Here is an 18,213-nt window from a genome sequence, read left to right on the forward strand (position 1 = left end):
TGAAGTGATTTAGGTAAGGATCATTAATGGGTACTAAAACCATTAGGTGAAAGATATGAGGTAACAGGATTTTCATAGTCTCTGGAAGTATCACCCCATAGATTATTTATTAATTATAAAGGAAAATGGTACCTTCACACTAAAGATATAGTTCTTTATAATTCTCACTTCATTTACCAAATGACCAAGCTAAGCACAACCAGTAGGAGAAAAATATGTGCCTCTTGATGTAATGTGATAAGGAATGCCCAGCTTTCCCTATACAATATTCTTGACCAAATATGTTCATGAATAAACAATCAAGACACAATAAAGTGCAGAATATCCTATAAGTCACTGATCTAGACAAGTAAAAAATAGCAATGTTATTTAAAGGAAAAAAACAGAAAAAGTTGGTAACTAAGGGTAGAGGAGCCTGGTAATCAAGACACTAAAAGAGACATAATAAACAAATGCAAAAAAGATATTCTTAGGACTACTGGAGAAATTTTATTATAGACTGGATAGTAAAAGGTATTACTGAATTAATTTTTTTAGGGGTGAACACTACCATAGCTATTTATGAAAATGTACATATTCTTAAGGAGTGTGAGTTTTAGGGGATGTGTTTAGCAATGAAGTTTCATGATGTCTAGAACCTATTTTCAAATAGTTCCCCAAAAAGTGTATGCGGGGTCCAAAAAAAAAAATTTTTTTAATGGCAGATCTAGGAGGATATATGTTTCTGCATAATTCTTTTTTAAGTTTAACATTTTTCAAAATAAAATTAGGACTAAAAGACTACAACGTTGGTAGAACAAATGATTTCAAAGTGGCACTGAAGTACCAAATGAGACAAAACCTAATATGTGTATTATTTTAGCATTTCAAAGGTTGACTTCGGGAAAGTAAAAACCTAACGCCATTCAAAATATATCCAAAAAGAATCTGCCACAAAGGCTGAAAAGTTTTCCAATGTAATATGCCCAGATTTTCAATTCTCATCTTTTGGAAGATTTAGGGTTATAATCACCACAGTATCTTCCTCTGATAATACAATTTTAACCTGAAAACATCCCAATGAGCCTTGCCCAGATTCTTAATGGACTCTAACTTGCCTGAACCACCAGGTGAAGAAGCTCCTCCATGCCAAGAACACTCTTTTTAATAAACAAAGAAAAAAATATAGAGTCCTATTCATAGGCATGTTTATACACATACTTAAGTACCTTTTTCAGTTAACAGAGTTTATTTTGCTACTTATTTTAATTGTTATTATAAAGCCATGTTCATAGTTTGATATCATTTATACATCCATAACTCTATTTTATTTTACCCCCATACTAGGATAGTCCAGATTCCAGTAACCAGGAACATGGACTGAGTCTTTGGCTTGTTTTCCCTTAACTCAAGGCTAAGAAAATGGCTTATCTATTTAAGATAACAATGTTTATAAGGAGGAATCCTGCTGATGCTGGCAACAACTAGGCAGACAGGTAAAAAATGTACACAGTTACTGATAAACAAAATATTTTGCCATATAACAACGGATGAAACTAATTTATATATTTTCCAAAAGTTTAGTTTCTGTTCCAATGTGATACACAACTAACTTACAATTCAATTAGTATGTTATAATCTTATTTTTCAACTAACAGGTGAGTTTGTGGTACCTTAGTTTAGATTAAGTCTGTATTTAAGATAATAAGAATCTATTTTACCACTTACCTTAGGCTAATTTAAGTTCAATGAAAAATGCATATTTACCATTTGATGAAATTCTTATAGTTGAATTAGACATCTCCCAGTATACACACACAAAAAAGCTATTTTGACACCTGAAACTAATATAATGCTGTATGTTAACTATATGGGAATTAAAATTAAAACTTTAAAAAAAGAACTATTTTATACTACAATTCTGATTTTATCATGACATTTCTTAAAACCATTTAATAACCCCCAAGCCCAAATTGCTCTCTCTAACAAAGAGACATTAGCATAGACACATGGACACCCGATGACACCACTCCCAAATAAAAAACTATTTTACTTCTTAGCCTTTCAAAAGACAAGCCCTGTGATTAAATCATTACAATCAATTTTCAATGAACTTTCCATAAAAGTCTACCATACCCGGTCTCGCCATGTCACATATCTCACCACTACCAAAAAGTAAAGAAGAAAGGAAAGGAGAAAAGACAGAACGAAAGAAAGAAATACAGGGGGGCAAAGGGAATAATTTGTTTACCAAAATACATAAATGTCTCCAAAGACCCTCCAAATCAGTATATCATTTAGCCAATTTAAAAAAAGGTCTTTGGGGCGCCTGGGTGGCTCAGTGGGTTAAAGCCTCTGCCTTCAGCTCAGGTCATGATCTCAGGGTCCTGGGATCAAGCCCCACGTTGGGCTCTCTGCTCAGAAGGGAGCCTTCCTCCTCCTCTCTCTCTCTGCCTGCCTCTCTGCCTGCTTGTGATCTCTGTCTGTCAAATAAATAAATTAAATATTTTTTTAAAAAAATTAAAAATTAAAAAAGGTCTTTAACTATTCAAAAATCTTATTTGAAAAAAAAAATTTTTACTCTTGGCATAGTATGGTAGCCATTGACCAACAGGTCCTCATTATTGTGCATACAAAGCTACAGTGAATTTCCCAGCTCCCTTCCAAGTTAGGCGTGACATATAACCAAGTTCAAGTTGAAGGAGCATGAGCAACAATGAAGTGCACAAGACAGGATACTCCACACTCTCTGCCCTTCTGAATGGCTGACGGGAGACAAACTGGAAACAGCATGAAATAAATAAAGTACCCTGGATTCCTGAATTATTTATTGAAGAGAAGCTGCCTGATGAGGAATACTCACCTTAAACTGTTACTTAGTGAAATGAGCTTTTAGTGCATTTTGTCACTGAATTTGGGGGCTATTTGGTACTGCAGCTAGCACTGCCTTAACAGATAGTGAAAATGTTCATCAAAGAGAGAAAAACTAATTTTATACCTGCTCTCCCAATGGCATTTGGCAAATTTTTCCAATCATAGTACCAAAATAATCTTAGGCTAGCATATCAGATATCCTTTAGCAATGTTAGTACTTATTGTCATTTTCTGAATGTTTTCATTTATAACTAGTTTTTACTCATCCCCAGATAGAACTTTTGCCAAAAATTCAGACATACAGTTAAGTAAAGAGTCATACACACAGTAATAATTCCACTTTTAGCTAAAGACAGAAACTTGTAAACTCTGTAACACCCAGATAAAATATTTCTCACGCTTAGAGAAATGTGCTATTTTCACTGTTCAAACAATTTAAGAAGATTTATTAATGCAAGATTTTCAGTTTTAAAAAAGTAAAAAGGGCTGTGAAGCTTGTTAGCAATGTGGTTTAAGTCCACCACATAATATGTCAAAATAACATTTTTGCTTCAATACATAATATAATTATAATACTTCAATACATAAATCAGTTAATAGCCTTGATATTTTTCAAATTTGAGAAATAACAAATATCATAATCTGACCATGAGAGGAATTAGGATATACCTCCACTCAAAACAAAGAAGGGCACCAGGGTGGCTCAGTTGGCTGGGCAACTGACTTCAGCTCAGGTTATCATCTTGGGGTCCTAGGTTCAAGCCCTGCATCAGGCTCTCTGCTCAGCATAGATTTCTGCCACTCCCTTTCCCTTCGCCCCTCCCCCTGCTCATGCTCATTTTTTCTCTTTAACAAATAAATAAAATCTTTCCCAAAAAAATACTAAGAAATATATTTTGAATCGGTTTCTACACAGGCACAACAGCTACTACAAAGTATTTCTGGAAGAGCGAATTTTATACTTCCAAACTCTTGAACCAGTGAATGTGCACAGCATTTAAATGAGTATCTTACTGAATTCAGGAACAAAACAAAAATATCCCTGTCTTAAACAACTGTAACATCATCCTCTTTAGTATGATAATAAGGGAAGCCTAAAAAGAATATACGTGTCTGATTTATACATATTCAGCAGTCCCTATTATGTAGTAATCCAATAAAATATAAATACTTTCCAGATATTAGTAATACTAGACACAGTGACACTCTGCTGTCATCAATATATTGGCACTGATGCTGAGCATCTGCACATTTAAGATTAGGGTACTCAAACAAGTACAGGGTATCTCACCTACATGATGAAATATATAAAGCTAATATATTTATAGACATAAACATACACAGGTATACACACACATATATATTTGTTGACACTGTATATGTAGCCAATATTAGAATGGATTTCTTCCCACCAGTCCTCCGCAGTCAGAAGTCTAACAAATACTAGTGTAACAGCACACCATCTATAGGCTAATATCAGCAGCAGGTGAAAGGAAGCCAGCACAAGCAAGAACCGAACCACCACCTTGCAGGCCATCATTCCCCAGGGGTAAAAGGCAGCCTAAAATAAGATTGCTCTGGGGACGCCTGGGTGGCTCAGTTGGTTAAGCAGCTGCCTTCGGCTCAGGTCATGATCCCAGCGTCCTGGGATCGAGTCCCGCATCGGGCTCCTTGCTCGGCAGGGAGCCTGCTTCTCCCTCTGCCTCTGCCTGCCATTCTGTCTGCCTGTGCTTGCTCTCTGGCCCTCTCTCTCTGATAAATAAATAAAAATCTAAAAAAAAAAAAATAATAATAAGATTGCTCTGTGCCGTCACACCTCCAAAAAACTGCGTTTGGCTGGAACCAAGAGAATACAGACATTTCAGAATATCACCTCCCCTGGTCCATCATCCAGCAGAGGTCAAGAGACTCTTGCCGCATTACTAAACTCCAGCAAGAATCAAGGGGGAACCCAAGAATTCTTCCTATTCCTGAGAAAACATTACCCTGCCTCTCATGTCACTGAAGACTCAAAACCATCTACCACTTTCTGCCTTAGGACCATCAGGACTATTCTCATTGTGACTTAGCTTTTATAGTCATGAGACTATACCAATAACTACTCTAACTCATTAGAGGCATTTGCTGTCCCTAGGTCACTACTTCCCTTTATTTCCTTATTTTTAGCTCCTATCTCTCTGACATCACCCCAACATAATTCTTAGTGATTCCAGTAATATCAATGATTCTTCCAGTACACTTACACCGCCTTTTCTCCAATGATCTTCTCCTACATCAAGATCTCACTTACATTCTTTTGAACCTGTCATTACTAATAACTGAAACCCATTAATAATCTCAACTTGCACATCCTACTTTCTTTCCACCAATTATCTTTTCTGAAAATTCCCTCCAACAATCCTGCAACACCACTTAAGATCTTTCAATCTACCAATGTTAACCACCTTGTTCACTATCACTGGATATTCTCTTTCTTCTGTTTATTCAGCTTAAATCCAATACTCAATTATTATTATAATTACTTCATTGTATTGCCTTAAAACTTCATTGCCCCCCCACCCCACCTCTCATCCAAATCCTGTTTAAATGAACTTTCTACCTGCACCCCTGCAATTGAATGGGCCTGGGGAAAACCGGTAACTATGACTATTCTCACTCAAAAATAATCATCTGTAACCTCTAACAGTTCACTTATGCTTCCTGGCAATGACACTATATTTCCAGAGTCCATTCTCTATCCTATGTACCCAGTTAAAAACAGGCACCCCTTGTTTTGCCCCATTAGTGGTAGCAGTAAAACTGACCATGTCAGCTGAAACTATGCAAAGTGATCTTCATATCAATGGGTAAAGTTACAATTGTTCCCAACCTTAAAAAATTTTAAATATGAAAATACTAATACCCTCTTATTAAATATACTAAAACTCTAATTATTACTTATAAATGTATAGGGGAATGAAAAATTTTAAAAAACTATTATTTAGTACACCATACTTTAAAATATTAGAAAAATTAGAATATCTAAAAAGAAAAATGTAGTGTTTTATCTCTTTATAAATTGTATTTTATATACCATAAATTAGAGAAAGACATACTTTCGGAAAGTTTGATATTTAAGTTAAAAAAAGGCATTTCCAAAGCAACAAAATAGTATTTATATATGCTTCAAATTCTGTTAGCACAGAACTGTCTCAACAGAAAAAAAAGGAATCAAGTGTAAAATTTTTCCTATATAGTTTCAAAACTTTAAAAGACTTATTTACTCTGGTCACCACATTAACTATGAAAATGGACAATGACATTTTCCCTCTAAAATTACTGACAATATAATCCCCATTTCTAGAAAAAGCCTTTGTTCAACTAATGAATAAGCCCTCATTGTGATGCTAAATCATAGGATGCACTGTAGTTCCCCTGAAAAGGCCAAACAGCATATTCTTTCACAAAGAATGAATCATTGGTGTAGAATATTCAGCCTATTTAAAACAAAGATCGGCTTTAAATCTATTGCCCATCTTCCAGTTCTTTTGCATGCCAACCTCTTGCTTTTGTTTTGCTGTAGAAGGGGCAAATATAAATAATACATATATTGTGATACCACCTCAAGCAGGAATAGTTCTCATTAACTCTCAATCATCCACTCCAGGAAGAAGGAAATATTTACCATTTAGATACTCTGTCCAACAGAACTGATGCATAAAAAACACCCACTACGGGGAGCCTGGGTGGCTCAGTGGGTTAAGCCGCTGCCTTCCGCTCGGGTCATGATCTCGGGGTCCTGGGATCGAGTCCCCCATCGGGCTCTCTGCTCAGCGGGGAGCCTGTTTCCCTCTCTCTCTCTGCCTGCCTCTCCATCTACTTGTGATTTCTCTCTGTCAAATAAATACATAAAATCTTTAAAAAAAAAAAAAAACACCCACTTCTCACTACATACTAACTAGTGTAGACTTTGCATCCCCTTGCATCCTCACTATTTCCAGTGAGGCTTTCCTCACCTCTGTGTGACTGGCAGGTTAAAAATCTGATTGCAAAGTCCAAGGCCTCAGTTATGAGATCTCAAATTTGGTTTGTCTCCAATAACATGCTATAAATCACCAATCCAGTGAAATAATCTAACTTTTATTATCTTAATTGAATTTAAGATAGACGGACTTCACAATGAACAGAAAGTTGTTAATATCTGAAGGGTAGGTAGGTAGGGTTCTTGCCCACGAAAATGCTGTTTATCCCCAAAGTCGTCAAAAATTAACAAAGATTCACTGAAGAAGAGTAAAAGGAAGAAGTGGGTTTTTGTTGTTGTTGTTGTTGTTGTTGTTTTTAAGGACAGAGGATGAGTGTAGAGAAATAAAAGAATGGCTAGGGCAAACCCAAATGTCCTTCCTCTCTTTGAACTCCGGGAGACAGGAGTACCTTTCTCCTGAACACCCTGTCTCCATTCTCCACATCCAGTTTCTCCAGAGGGTGGGGAGAGCACGGGAAGAGAAGCATAGTATGATAGTCCCTGGGACAGAGAGGAAACTGAAGGTGGTCTCCCTTTTCACCTGCACTCACAACACTGATCACCCAGGAAAAAGAGGTGGGATGGGCCAGGCATGTCCTTTCCCACCTCTGGTTTTTAAGAAGAAAGGGTTAGTGTTGGGGGCCAAGTAGATCATGGGCATAAGGTCAAGAAGAGCAAGTTGCTCTATTATTCTGCTCAATTATAAACAGAATCACTAGACTCTAAGATGTATTAGGGTAAGAACCTTTGTGTCCACAGCATCTGAAAGTGTCTTATACAAATCAGGCACTCAGATGATATTAGTAAATTAATCACATGTCAACTGCACTCAAATTTCAAAAATAATTAATCATTACATCTGTAAAACTTACAACTAAAACTTGCAATGAAAGCTTGTAACACACTGGTTTAATATGACCATTATTTCCATTTATTCAATCTGGCATTACACCCCTATACACAGAAAATGGGTGAGTCCAGGCCAAAGTAAATGCCAGTTTCCTTTCCCTTCTGAAGTTCCTGAGCTGCAGCAGCTAAAAACAAATACTACTGCAACCAGAGTTACAACTACCTTTCTTCTGTCTTCAGAGATTCTTGCTTCCAACAGCCAAAAGTCTACCCTATGCCCAAGGTTCAAGTCAAATGCCATCTCTCCTAAGAAGTCTTCCTAAGTATCCATAAGGCTCCTTCAGTTTGTAATACCCTCTATGCTTTGATGGCATTTTGGTTAAGCATTTATCACATTCTGACTAGACCACTGACTGAAAATTCCCCTGATGGATTTCTTTTTTAAGTCTTAATCCTTACATGGACAAATAAATAAACACTTGTTGAATTTAATTTCTCAGTCAGCAGCTGGTTTCCATTCCTCTTCAAAGGTCATCCATTAACCAAAGATCTGTAAACTGCTGACTCCAATAGACTCCTTTCAGCCTTCATTCCACCTGCGGTAAGTAGGCGCTGCCTGCAACCAAAAACTGTTTTTACATGAAAGTGTGCTCTAAATCTCTAACTACTTTATAGATCCACTATAACACACACCTTGCTCAAAATTAAGGCATGTATGCACATAAATTTCCTAGTTGTATGTCAATGTTATTCTTAACTGCATTAATTTATTTATACAACAAGCAATGAGAGAGAAAAAACTATTAGTTACCAAACATAAGCAACACAAGAATACATAGACAAAGAGTAGAGACCCTCAAAGAGCTCACAGTCTAGCTGGGGTGTTAGACATATAAACAAGTATCCATTTAAATATTAACTCCCTAAGTGTGAAGTGTTGTTGCAATCATCCACAGTTAATAAAATGTTAAATATTGGTTGAATTTAATGTACTCATCCAGTCAACAGCTGTTTTCCTTCCACGCCTCTTCCCAGAGATCAATCAATCACATGGACCACTGACCCGTAAACTGCTGAATTCAAAACACAGCGAGGACTCACCAACACATCGACAGCAGTAAAGAGAGGTACAGCCAGAAGTGAGGAGCCAGAAAGGCTTCTAGATTATTTCTGAACTGAATTTGAAGGATGAGTACTGGGGTTTGGGGGAGACAGAATCTATACACAACTCACATAAGATGAATGTTCCTTCTGCTCTCGTTTCCACAAGGCTCATCTTAAAATTTCCAAAATGTCCCCTCTCTAGACCTCAGGTATTAGACCAAGACAGTAAAAGCCCTTAGTGTTTGTTACATCCTCTTGTCTTTTTCAAAAATTATCACATGTAAAATGTTTAATCAAGCAATAGTTGATGAGTTTATTAAAAGCTTTAGAGTTGTTTTATTTTTTTTAATTTTTGATAACCCAAAACATGTCTATTAACAGGCAAATGCATAAAGATATTATCCATACAATTAAATACTACATCAATAAAAAGGAATGCACTATTAATATACACAAACAATATGGATGAATCTCAGAAATACTGTGCTAAAGAAGCCAGATTTTTTAGACTACATAAGACATAAGTGCATTTACATAAAATTCTACAAAGTGCAAACTAGCCTGCAGTTTTGTACCTGAGAAAAGAATTGTTGAGAAGAAGAGAAGGATTACAAAGAGCAGGAGGAACCTTTTGGGGCAATGGATACATACACTATATTAATTATGGTAACAGTTTCACAGATGTATACAAATGTCTAAAAAAATACTAAATAGTATACTTTACATAAGCAGTTTTGAAGATAATGTCTACCACAGCAATGTTTAATAGTAAAAAAGGGGAAGCAATCTAAATGTCCATTTAGTTGACAGGTTGGTAAGTAATATATTCACCAATGAAACAACAGAACATTATGCAACTATTTAAAAAAAATGTAATGATGGTGGGCACACTTCTACTTCATTAACAGGCAAAAATGTTTTATATAGTCATTTGATAATCAGCAAAATCAAAAATATTTCCAGCTCTAGAGGAAAAGTAGTTAGATATCATCCAATTTTAGAAGAGATAAGGGAGATTAAAAATCTGGTCTAACACCTTCATTTTATACACAGAAAATTGAGATCTACTTACCTGCATAAAAAAAGTAGACCTTCCCATAAGATCACGAAGCTATTCTAGTGCATCATCCTGACTTCCCTTCTAACTCCTTTCTCAGACATATGGCATGCCTCAGTTCTCTGACACATTACCCCTTGTGCTTTCTCCCTACCATGTCTGCAACTAACTTGTTATTATGATCTTAAGGCAAATAAATTAAATCCTGAAACCCTTTTAGCCAGTTGATCTACAGAGTCACCTTTAAATCCATGATTATAAGACTCCCTAAGGTGCTAAAAACAGTTATATTCATATCAATGAATTCCTAGTATAATGTCTGAATATAAATATATAAGATAGCAATACTGCTTATATAGATTACCTATCTGATCTCCAAATTAACTATGTACAAAGGACTAAGTGGTATTCTTACCTTGCCATAATTGTTCATACTTCTATGTCCTAGGAGAAAGTGCTTTTTACTACCTAAGTACAGAATTGAGCAAGTGTGAATTTAAAGCTGATAAATACATCTGGTTATCACCATCACATATAAATATCAAAGCGCCTAGAGAAGTTATTGAAACTTTTCACTGCAAATTGTCTCTGTGTTCTGGTACTGCCTCAGAAGCCATATTCCCTAAGATTCTCCAGAACAGCAATAGCATTTTCCATGGTGGCTTCATACATTTAAGCCTATGGTTGCAAAAATGGTATTAAAAGAAGGATAGCCAAACTCTCATCAGAATGCCTACCCTAAGTTGGTATACTTCACCTGTCATTTGCTTCTGCTGAAGATAAACATACAGGGATACTAAATTTACTCAAGCATATACACACTGATCTAAACAATCAGCTGTGTAATTCAGCTGTGAAAATAAATTATTGGCACTTAAGAAAATTATATGAAAATACTAATATACATTAAAGGAATGTCCTTTCCCTCTTAATTAGTTATAAAGTAGAACGTCCGGGGCGCCTGGGTGGCTTGGTGGGTTAAGCCTCTGCCTTTGGCTCAGGTCATGATCTCAAGGTCCTGGGATCGAGCCCCGCATCAGGCTCTCTGCTTGGCAGGGAGCCTGCTTCCCCCCATCTCTCTGCCTGCCTCTGCCTACTTGTGATCTGTCTGTCAAATAAATAAATAAAATCTAAAAAAAAAAAGTACATAAGATAATAAAAAATTAAAAAAAAAAAAACACAAAGTAGAACATCCACTGCTAAATATAGTGAGGAGAGAATTTGGCTTAAAACAACAATAGATGCAAACATGTCATTTTAGAAAGGCCTTACAGATTTCAGAAAAGCCTCAGAAGTCCTTGGAGTAATGATGAGTTTACAGCTTTCTTCCCTGAGTAAGGCAGACGAGCACATGGTGAAGAACACAAGATCGACTATCAAGTAACGTAGGTTTTCTAAGCCTTAATTTCCCTCATCTATAAAGCCGGGGAGAAGGAGATATGATATGTGTGCCTACTATACTTTATGGTGTTACTATAAAGATTAAATGAAGTAATGTAAGCAAATAATTTTACATAGTGCCAGGACACACAGTTAATGACTGTTTTTACTACTACAACTACCAGTACCATAACCTTAGGTATTCTACACAAAGAAGTTAAAGAACCAGTTAAAAGTAAGTTATCCACCCATCCTCTAGAAGAGGAAGGGGTAAGCAAATGATAGCTGGCTCAACAACTCAGTTGTTTGGTCTGCTATTCAAATGAAGGAAGATTTTTACATTTTTAAATAGCTGAAAAAAAGATTACAAACAAAGTCACTCTAAACATTACTATTTTTAAGCTCTAATACCACTACTGGTATATAATAATAACAACATGAAAAGGTCTCCTTAGCATATTTTTTTTAATGAAAATATATATATATATTTATATATATAATATAATATATATATATATATTTTTTTAAAGATTTTATTTATTTATTTGACACAGAGAGAGAGATCACAAGTAGGCAGAAAGGCAGGCAGAGAAAGAGGGGGAAGTAGGCTCCCCACTGAGCAGAAAGCTCAATGCCGGGCGCGATCCCAGGACCCTGAGATCATGATCTGAGCCAAAGGCAGAGGCTTAACCCACTGAGCCACCCAGGTGCCCCTTAATGAACTTATATTTTAATAGGACAAGTAAAAAACAAGAAATGAAATCGATGGTAAAGTTAAATGCCAAAAGGCATAGAAAACTCAGTCACATCCAATGTCACTGATCCTCCAGGCTAACTTGTCATTTTGGGGGGAAAAGAAAAGTTGATGTAAAGGAAGGTATTTGGAAGTTACTATAAGATGGAAAGTGGAAAAATGCAATTACAGGACAGGAAGCAATAAAAGTGCAAAAAAGAGCAGAATATGCTCAACCTACTTACAAGTAGACAGAAGGAAGGAAATGAGAGAGAATATGTAATAATAATAGAAATCATAATTCATGGGAAGTGTAAATCGGCAAAGGATAAAGTTTGATCATAATACAAATAAAAACAGGTGTTCAAAATCTGTCCATTACTCTCCTCCTCTCCCTTTCCCATAAGGCCTTGTTTGATTTTGAGAAAACATCGTAAGGAAAATGTTTCAAGATTTCATTAAGTGTCTGTAAAGAATCTGCTCCAGATATTAAATAAAATTTGGAATGCTAAAGAAGCAAAAGAAACAGAAATCACGTTTGGAGAACTTGTATACCCTGACTGGAAAGGTAAACCTGCAAGAAGATTAAATTACTAAAAAAAATTACAAAGTAACATACGAATCAAGTAGATAGTAATTCTGTTGGCAGAAAGAAAGGAAGGCAAAGGAATTCATATTCCAGCTTATGAAGAAGGACTGTAGCATGGTGCTTGAGAAGTCTGAAACACCAGCAGGGTAAACTGGAAAAGGAATCAAACAGGGATGAATAAATATAGGCAAATAGCATTAAAAATATGTACATATAGATACAAGCAAGTAGCATTAATGAATTTGTGAGTTAGTAAGTAGCTAAAAATCATAATGCACCCTATCTAGAATAATTATGCTATTTTCTATAGCAATCCAACATTAGAGATAACAAGCAGTTGGACAGACTGAAGAAGTATGGAAACTGTCAGAGCTGATAGAGCAAAAAGCCAAGATGGTTAGGCTTTCCAGCATATTATTAGGAGTGAGAATGAAATTACTGACAATAAATTCCTGGCTGTAGAATGGAAAATGAAGCCAGAAGGAAGTTGCCAAGTTAGGAAAATAGGCAAAAAATGAGACTAGTCTAATTATAGTCAAAAATAAAATATGAGTATTCAAGAGGCATTATAAATTAGAGGAATGTATTTCAGTGGTATTTCATTAAAGCATTCTCGTGACTGGATGACTGTGAATATATGAACAATGGTAAAATTAAACAGTGAAGTACAAGTACATTTTCTACTCTTAAAATGCAGAAAAAGAATTCTCCCAACAAATTACAATCATGTAAAAACAAGGGTAGAGGACAAAAATCCATCATGATAAACCTAGAATCTCACCAAGATGAAATAAAATTATTTCAAGATTCCAAAAAGAAATACTCAAAGAATTTAGAGATACAAAAATATCTGAAATAGTCCTTAAATACTACACAGTACTACACAAATACCCACCCTGAAATTTACAGGAAATTTCACAGGAAAGCCACACACACAAAGGCATTATAGCATTAAATGACTGATTATCAGAATAAAGAATTTCCAATTCAATCAGAGTTGGTTGACTCATAGTTCAAATAGAACTGGTTGTACCGTATCAACAAAGTAGGCATGGACTGACAAAGAAATCAACTCTTCATACAGGTCTACTATTTGTTAAATTGAGACTCTGGCTGTGAAACTCTTTTCTAGCCTGATTAATAGCTTAGGAGAGAAAACAGTTCAGGACTCATGTCTCCACATACTTTTAACTATTTATATGTCTTTTTGCAGAAGGCTACTTAATAAAATTTAAGTACTTACTAATATCATCTTCATGATAAATGACAGAATGAAAGGGCAGAGTTCGGTCTTTAATATATCGCTCTGCTGGCTCAACATAAAATGTGCCACCACGAGTCTGGATGAATCCTTCAAATCTTCCATCAATAACGGACCCATGGCTAAAGCTTCCTTCTTCACCTGTTAATGAAAGGAACAAACACTTGAAAAATTAATTTTCACGTAAATGTTAAATTCGTTCTCCTTTAAAAAGCCATCCTTACATATCTTAACCCAATGAGCCACCCAGGCACCCCTTTTCTTACATATTTTAAAAACCTGAACACAAATTTATTGGAGAAATTAATTTTCACAAAGAATATATCAAGCAGAATTTGAGATGTGAACAGCAACTAGTACGTAGTTAAAGTCTATTCAATTACTAGATAACAACAGTGAGAAGAGAACGTCTTTTTCATTGACAATCACATTCCCAGCATCTAAGTACAGTACCTGGCAAGAATTCAATAGTCATTCAATAAATAACTGTTAAATTAACTTAAACTCAGAAAGAGGCAAAGAGATCCACTGATAAAATATGCACTTCCAAAACACAGATATTAACGTTTCTTTAGAGGAGCACCCGGGTGGCTCAGTCAGTTAAGCTTCTGACTCTTGATCTCAACTCAGGTCTTGATCTCACAGGGTCATTAGTTCAAGAAGAAAGAAAGAAAGACAGAAAGACAGAAAGAAACAGAAAGGACAGGAAAGAAAAGAAGGAAGGAAGGAAGGAAGGCAGGCAGGCAGGCAGGAAAGAAAGAAAGAAAATAAAGTATCTTTTGAGTTTTTGCTCTAATCACCATAAATAATGAAGTTCTTTTCCCACCTGACATAATCTGTATGAAACTTTTGGCTTCCTTTTTTTAGAAATATATTTTTAAAATAAGTAAGTATTAAATATTTCAGAAGTAGTTTGAACAAAAGCATACCAAAAATCCTTTGTAATTTATAATACTGTCCCATCAATTATACTTCTCTAGTGAAAGAAAATACAGGATAAAAACGCTATTTTGAGATATTCACAAAGAAAAAGTGAGCGTCAGCCATCAAATAATATGAAGAAATGAAAAGTAGGGGGATGGTGCATTAAAAGTTAAATTTACCTGTTAAAATTTTCTCATTAAAGTAAGTATCAGGCTTTCCACAATTTCTAAACTATAGATTAACATTAATTAACTGACTGTGAATTAACTTAGGACTAAAGTTAAGAACCCAAGACACTGGTATTTTAAGATTTTATTATTTATTTATTTATTTATTTGACAGAGATCACAAGTAGGCAGAGAAGCAGGCAGAGAGAGAGAGGAGGAAGCAGGCTCCCCGCTGAGCAGAAAGCCCGATGCGGGACTCGATCCCAGGACCCTGGGATCACGACCCGAGCCGAAGGCAGAGGCTCAACCCACTGAACCACCCAGTACTTGGATGGGAGACACTGGTATTTTAAACATGATTTCTATCTGCAAATTCATCTAGTCTTATACTCTTCTTGACCATCACCTAGCAAAGAAAGGTAGACACTACATTCTGCCAAGAAAGATAAATGATCAAAGCAATAATGGTTCAATATTGGAAGTTTAGACTGATGGAAAAACACTTTATAGAAAACTTGTAATTTATTAACAAAGTTTCATCTACAAGTAAGAAATTCTAAGTACAGAAATGCCTCATTTATCTGGCATAATAAAAAATAGGAAAAATTTTTAATAACTTAATTTTCCATAATGTTATGATTTTGAGTAAAGATCTTATAGAAATGAAATTTAACTTTCAGTTAACTTTGTCTTAATAACTGAGAACCATCTTGAGTATTTATTAATATAGTTATAACAATATTTTGAACCTCTGTAATATCTCCAGAAGATTTGACTGTTCTTTCCATACTACTAAACTGTCAAATGTAACTTTTTCTTGGGTTAAGTGTACTCCCCATAGCCCTATTACTTTTTTTTTTAATTTTATTTATTTATTTGACAGACAGAGATCACAAGTAGGCAGAGAGGCAGGCAGAGAGAAAAGAGGAAGCAGGTTCCCTGCTGAGCAGAGAGCCCGATGTGGGGCTTGATCCCAACACCCTGGGATCGTGACCTGAGCGGAAGGCAGAGGCTTTAACCCACTGAGCCACCCAGGCGCCCCGCCCTATTACCTTCTTAATCAGTTTAGTAAGGGAAATTTGTTAGAATTGTGAACACAGTAGTTTGGAGCACATTCTAAAGTCTTTTCAGAAATCTTCATGAAGTCATTATACACATCTGATCAAATCTCAAAAAGTCAGTTCAGAACTGAGCAGCAGGTAGCTCCAAAGATTATGTGTACCTCTGTGGCCCCCTGTTCTTCACGGCCCTAGGGCTAAGGCTGGGGTCCATCTTGTTCTGAGATTGAACACCAGCAGTACCTTTCAAGCTCACTTCAAGAAACAGATAACTTCACGCCACAGTAGGCTGCACAACAGTGAAGCTTTAGAATTCTTTGTGCAGTGATGGAAATGATCAAAAAATAATAATACAAAGGCAAAACCTGATCTCTCCCAAATCTTTTAAATATCTAAATATTTTTTTCTCATGACAAGATTCCCAAAGTGTTTTCTTATAAACCACATTTTCATTTTTTAACAAATAAAATTTGGTGGTATTTAAAATCGAGACATACCATGTTGTTATTTCACTTTTCATTGCTTTAGCTGCTTAATATTTAGGCTTTGCTTCAATGCTACCTTTATCTATACTTCGAATCTTCACAAGTCTATTTCATTTTGTAGATCTGAATGACTAAAGTTGTTTCTCATCTGAAGTATGCTAAGACTTAAATGTTAAAGAATGCTGTATAACATTTATCCAAAAAAGTCTTGATTTAAAAAAAAAAAAAAAAAAAGAATAGATTCTGAGGCAGGAAGGCCCAAAAAGGATTTTTCTATGAATGACTTTGTCCCTTTTTTATTTAAGGTTTCTTCTCTTTTCTTATAAAACACAGCTAATGCTTTGCTTGAAAGATCAGAAAATTAATGAAATCATTAAAAACATTTTTAAAAATCTAACAATCATATAGGTGCCTGCATGGCTCCGTTGGTTAGACAACTGCCTTCAGCTCAGGTCACAATCCTGGAGTCCTGGGATTGAGTCCCACATCCGGCTCCCAGCTCCACGGGGAGTCTGCTTCTCCCTCTGACCTCCCCTCTCATGCTCTCTCACTCTGTTTCTTTCTCTCTCTCAAATAAATAAATAAAATCTTTTTTTAAAAAAATCTAACAGTCATATTTATTCAGAGAATCACAACTACATTTCTTTCAGAAGCCAGGCACTGTGTAATTCATTATTAAATATACATATAGAGATCGGTCCAAGGATTACTTTATTCTTCAAAGACTGTTATCCTTCATAATACATTTAAATCTCCTCAGGAATTATCCCACCTCTCTGGAATATATGCCTATACCTCAAAATATATGTGTTTCTTTGTACAGAAAAAAACTAAAGAAAGAGATCCTTCTAAGATTCAACTTACCATAAATATGTCCAGTGTAAATATGAGAGGTATCATAATCAAGTACTTTATTTGATGTTTCTACTTTAAATTCATCACTGAAAAGAGATGTATCCCGCTTCATTCGTAGGTTGAAATGTCTACAAAACAGGATGGAAAAGGAAAAAAATGAAATTTAAAGGATCCAAATTTTAAACATTTTTTGTTAAAAGTTCTGCAATTTTAGTATATGTGCTGCTGAAGCGAGCACAAAAGTTCTGCAAAATATAAACTGTTTCACACCATTTGTCTACCTGGAAATATACAAGATCTTTCTTTAAAAAAATTTGCTCTAAAATTAAATCTAGTAGCTACAATGCAAATTGAAATTATATATAATTAAACATTAACTGTCTAAGACATATTAAAAATTAAATGCCAAAAGTCTGATTCCCACATTGTAAAACAAGTTAATTTCAACAGCAACTAAGTTGCTTGGATATAAAAACAAGCTTCTTGACCCAATTACTATTGGGTCTTTCCTACCTGTCTTTCCTCTTTAGTAATTCTGCAGCTTTGCCATTTTCCCCTACTTTTCACAACTTAAACAATACATTAAAAAGTGGGGGAGGGGAACTGGGAGAGGGTGGTGTGGTTATGGACATTGAGGGGGGGTATGTGCTATGGTGAGTGCTGTGAGATGTGTGGACCTGGTGATTCACAGACCTGTACCCCTGGAGATAAAAATACATTATATGTTTTTTTTTTAATTTAAAAAAATTAATAAAATTTTTTAAAAAAGAAGAAGAAGATAAGACGACTAGGGTCAGGAAGACTCCACCTCTTGGGGAAGGTTCCAACTACTTTCACTTTGTTATACAGGAGCAGGAGAGAGGAAACATCAGTCTCCATGACGGAAGGATAGGACAAG

At 35.5% G+C, this 18,213-nt stretch overlaps 1 protein-coding gene and 1 long non-coding RNA gene across 2 annotated transcripts in view; both read right to left on the reverse strand.

Moving 5' to 3' along the window:
* ADAM10 (ADAM metallopeptidase domain 10) overlaps positions 1 to 18,213 on the reverse strand; it is a 135,648-nt gene that overhangs the window by 62,803 nt on the left and 54,632 nt on the right. Inside the window, exons 5-6 of the mRNA XM_032342678.1 lie at positions 17,325 to 17,443; positions 13,809 to 13,967 (exon numbers count right to left, since the gene is read on the reverse strand). Of these exons, the coding sequence (XP_032198569.1) occupies positions 13,809 to 13,967; positions 17,325 to 17,443 (278 nt within the window). The remainder of the gene's footprint in view (positions 1 to 13,808; positions 13,968 to 17,324; positions 17,444 to 18,213) is intronic.
* LOC116590633 lies at positions 259 to 11,703 on the reverse strand. Its single transcript, XR_004285686.1, has 3 exons — positions 11,584 to 11,703; positions 2,978 to 2,982; positions 259 to 270 (listed from the first exon to the last, which is right to left on the reverse strand). It is a non-coding gene; the product is annotated as an uncharacterized LOC116590633 (long non-coding RNA).

The sequence above is a fragment of the Mustela erminea genome, chromosome 5 (assembly GCF_009829155.1).
Source record: "Mustela erminea isolate mMusErm1 chromosome 5, mMusErm1.Pri, whole genome shotgun sequence".
Taxonomy (NCBI): domain Eukaryota; kingdom Metazoa; phylum Chordata; class Mammalia; order Carnivora; family Mustelidae; genus Mustela; species Mustela erminea.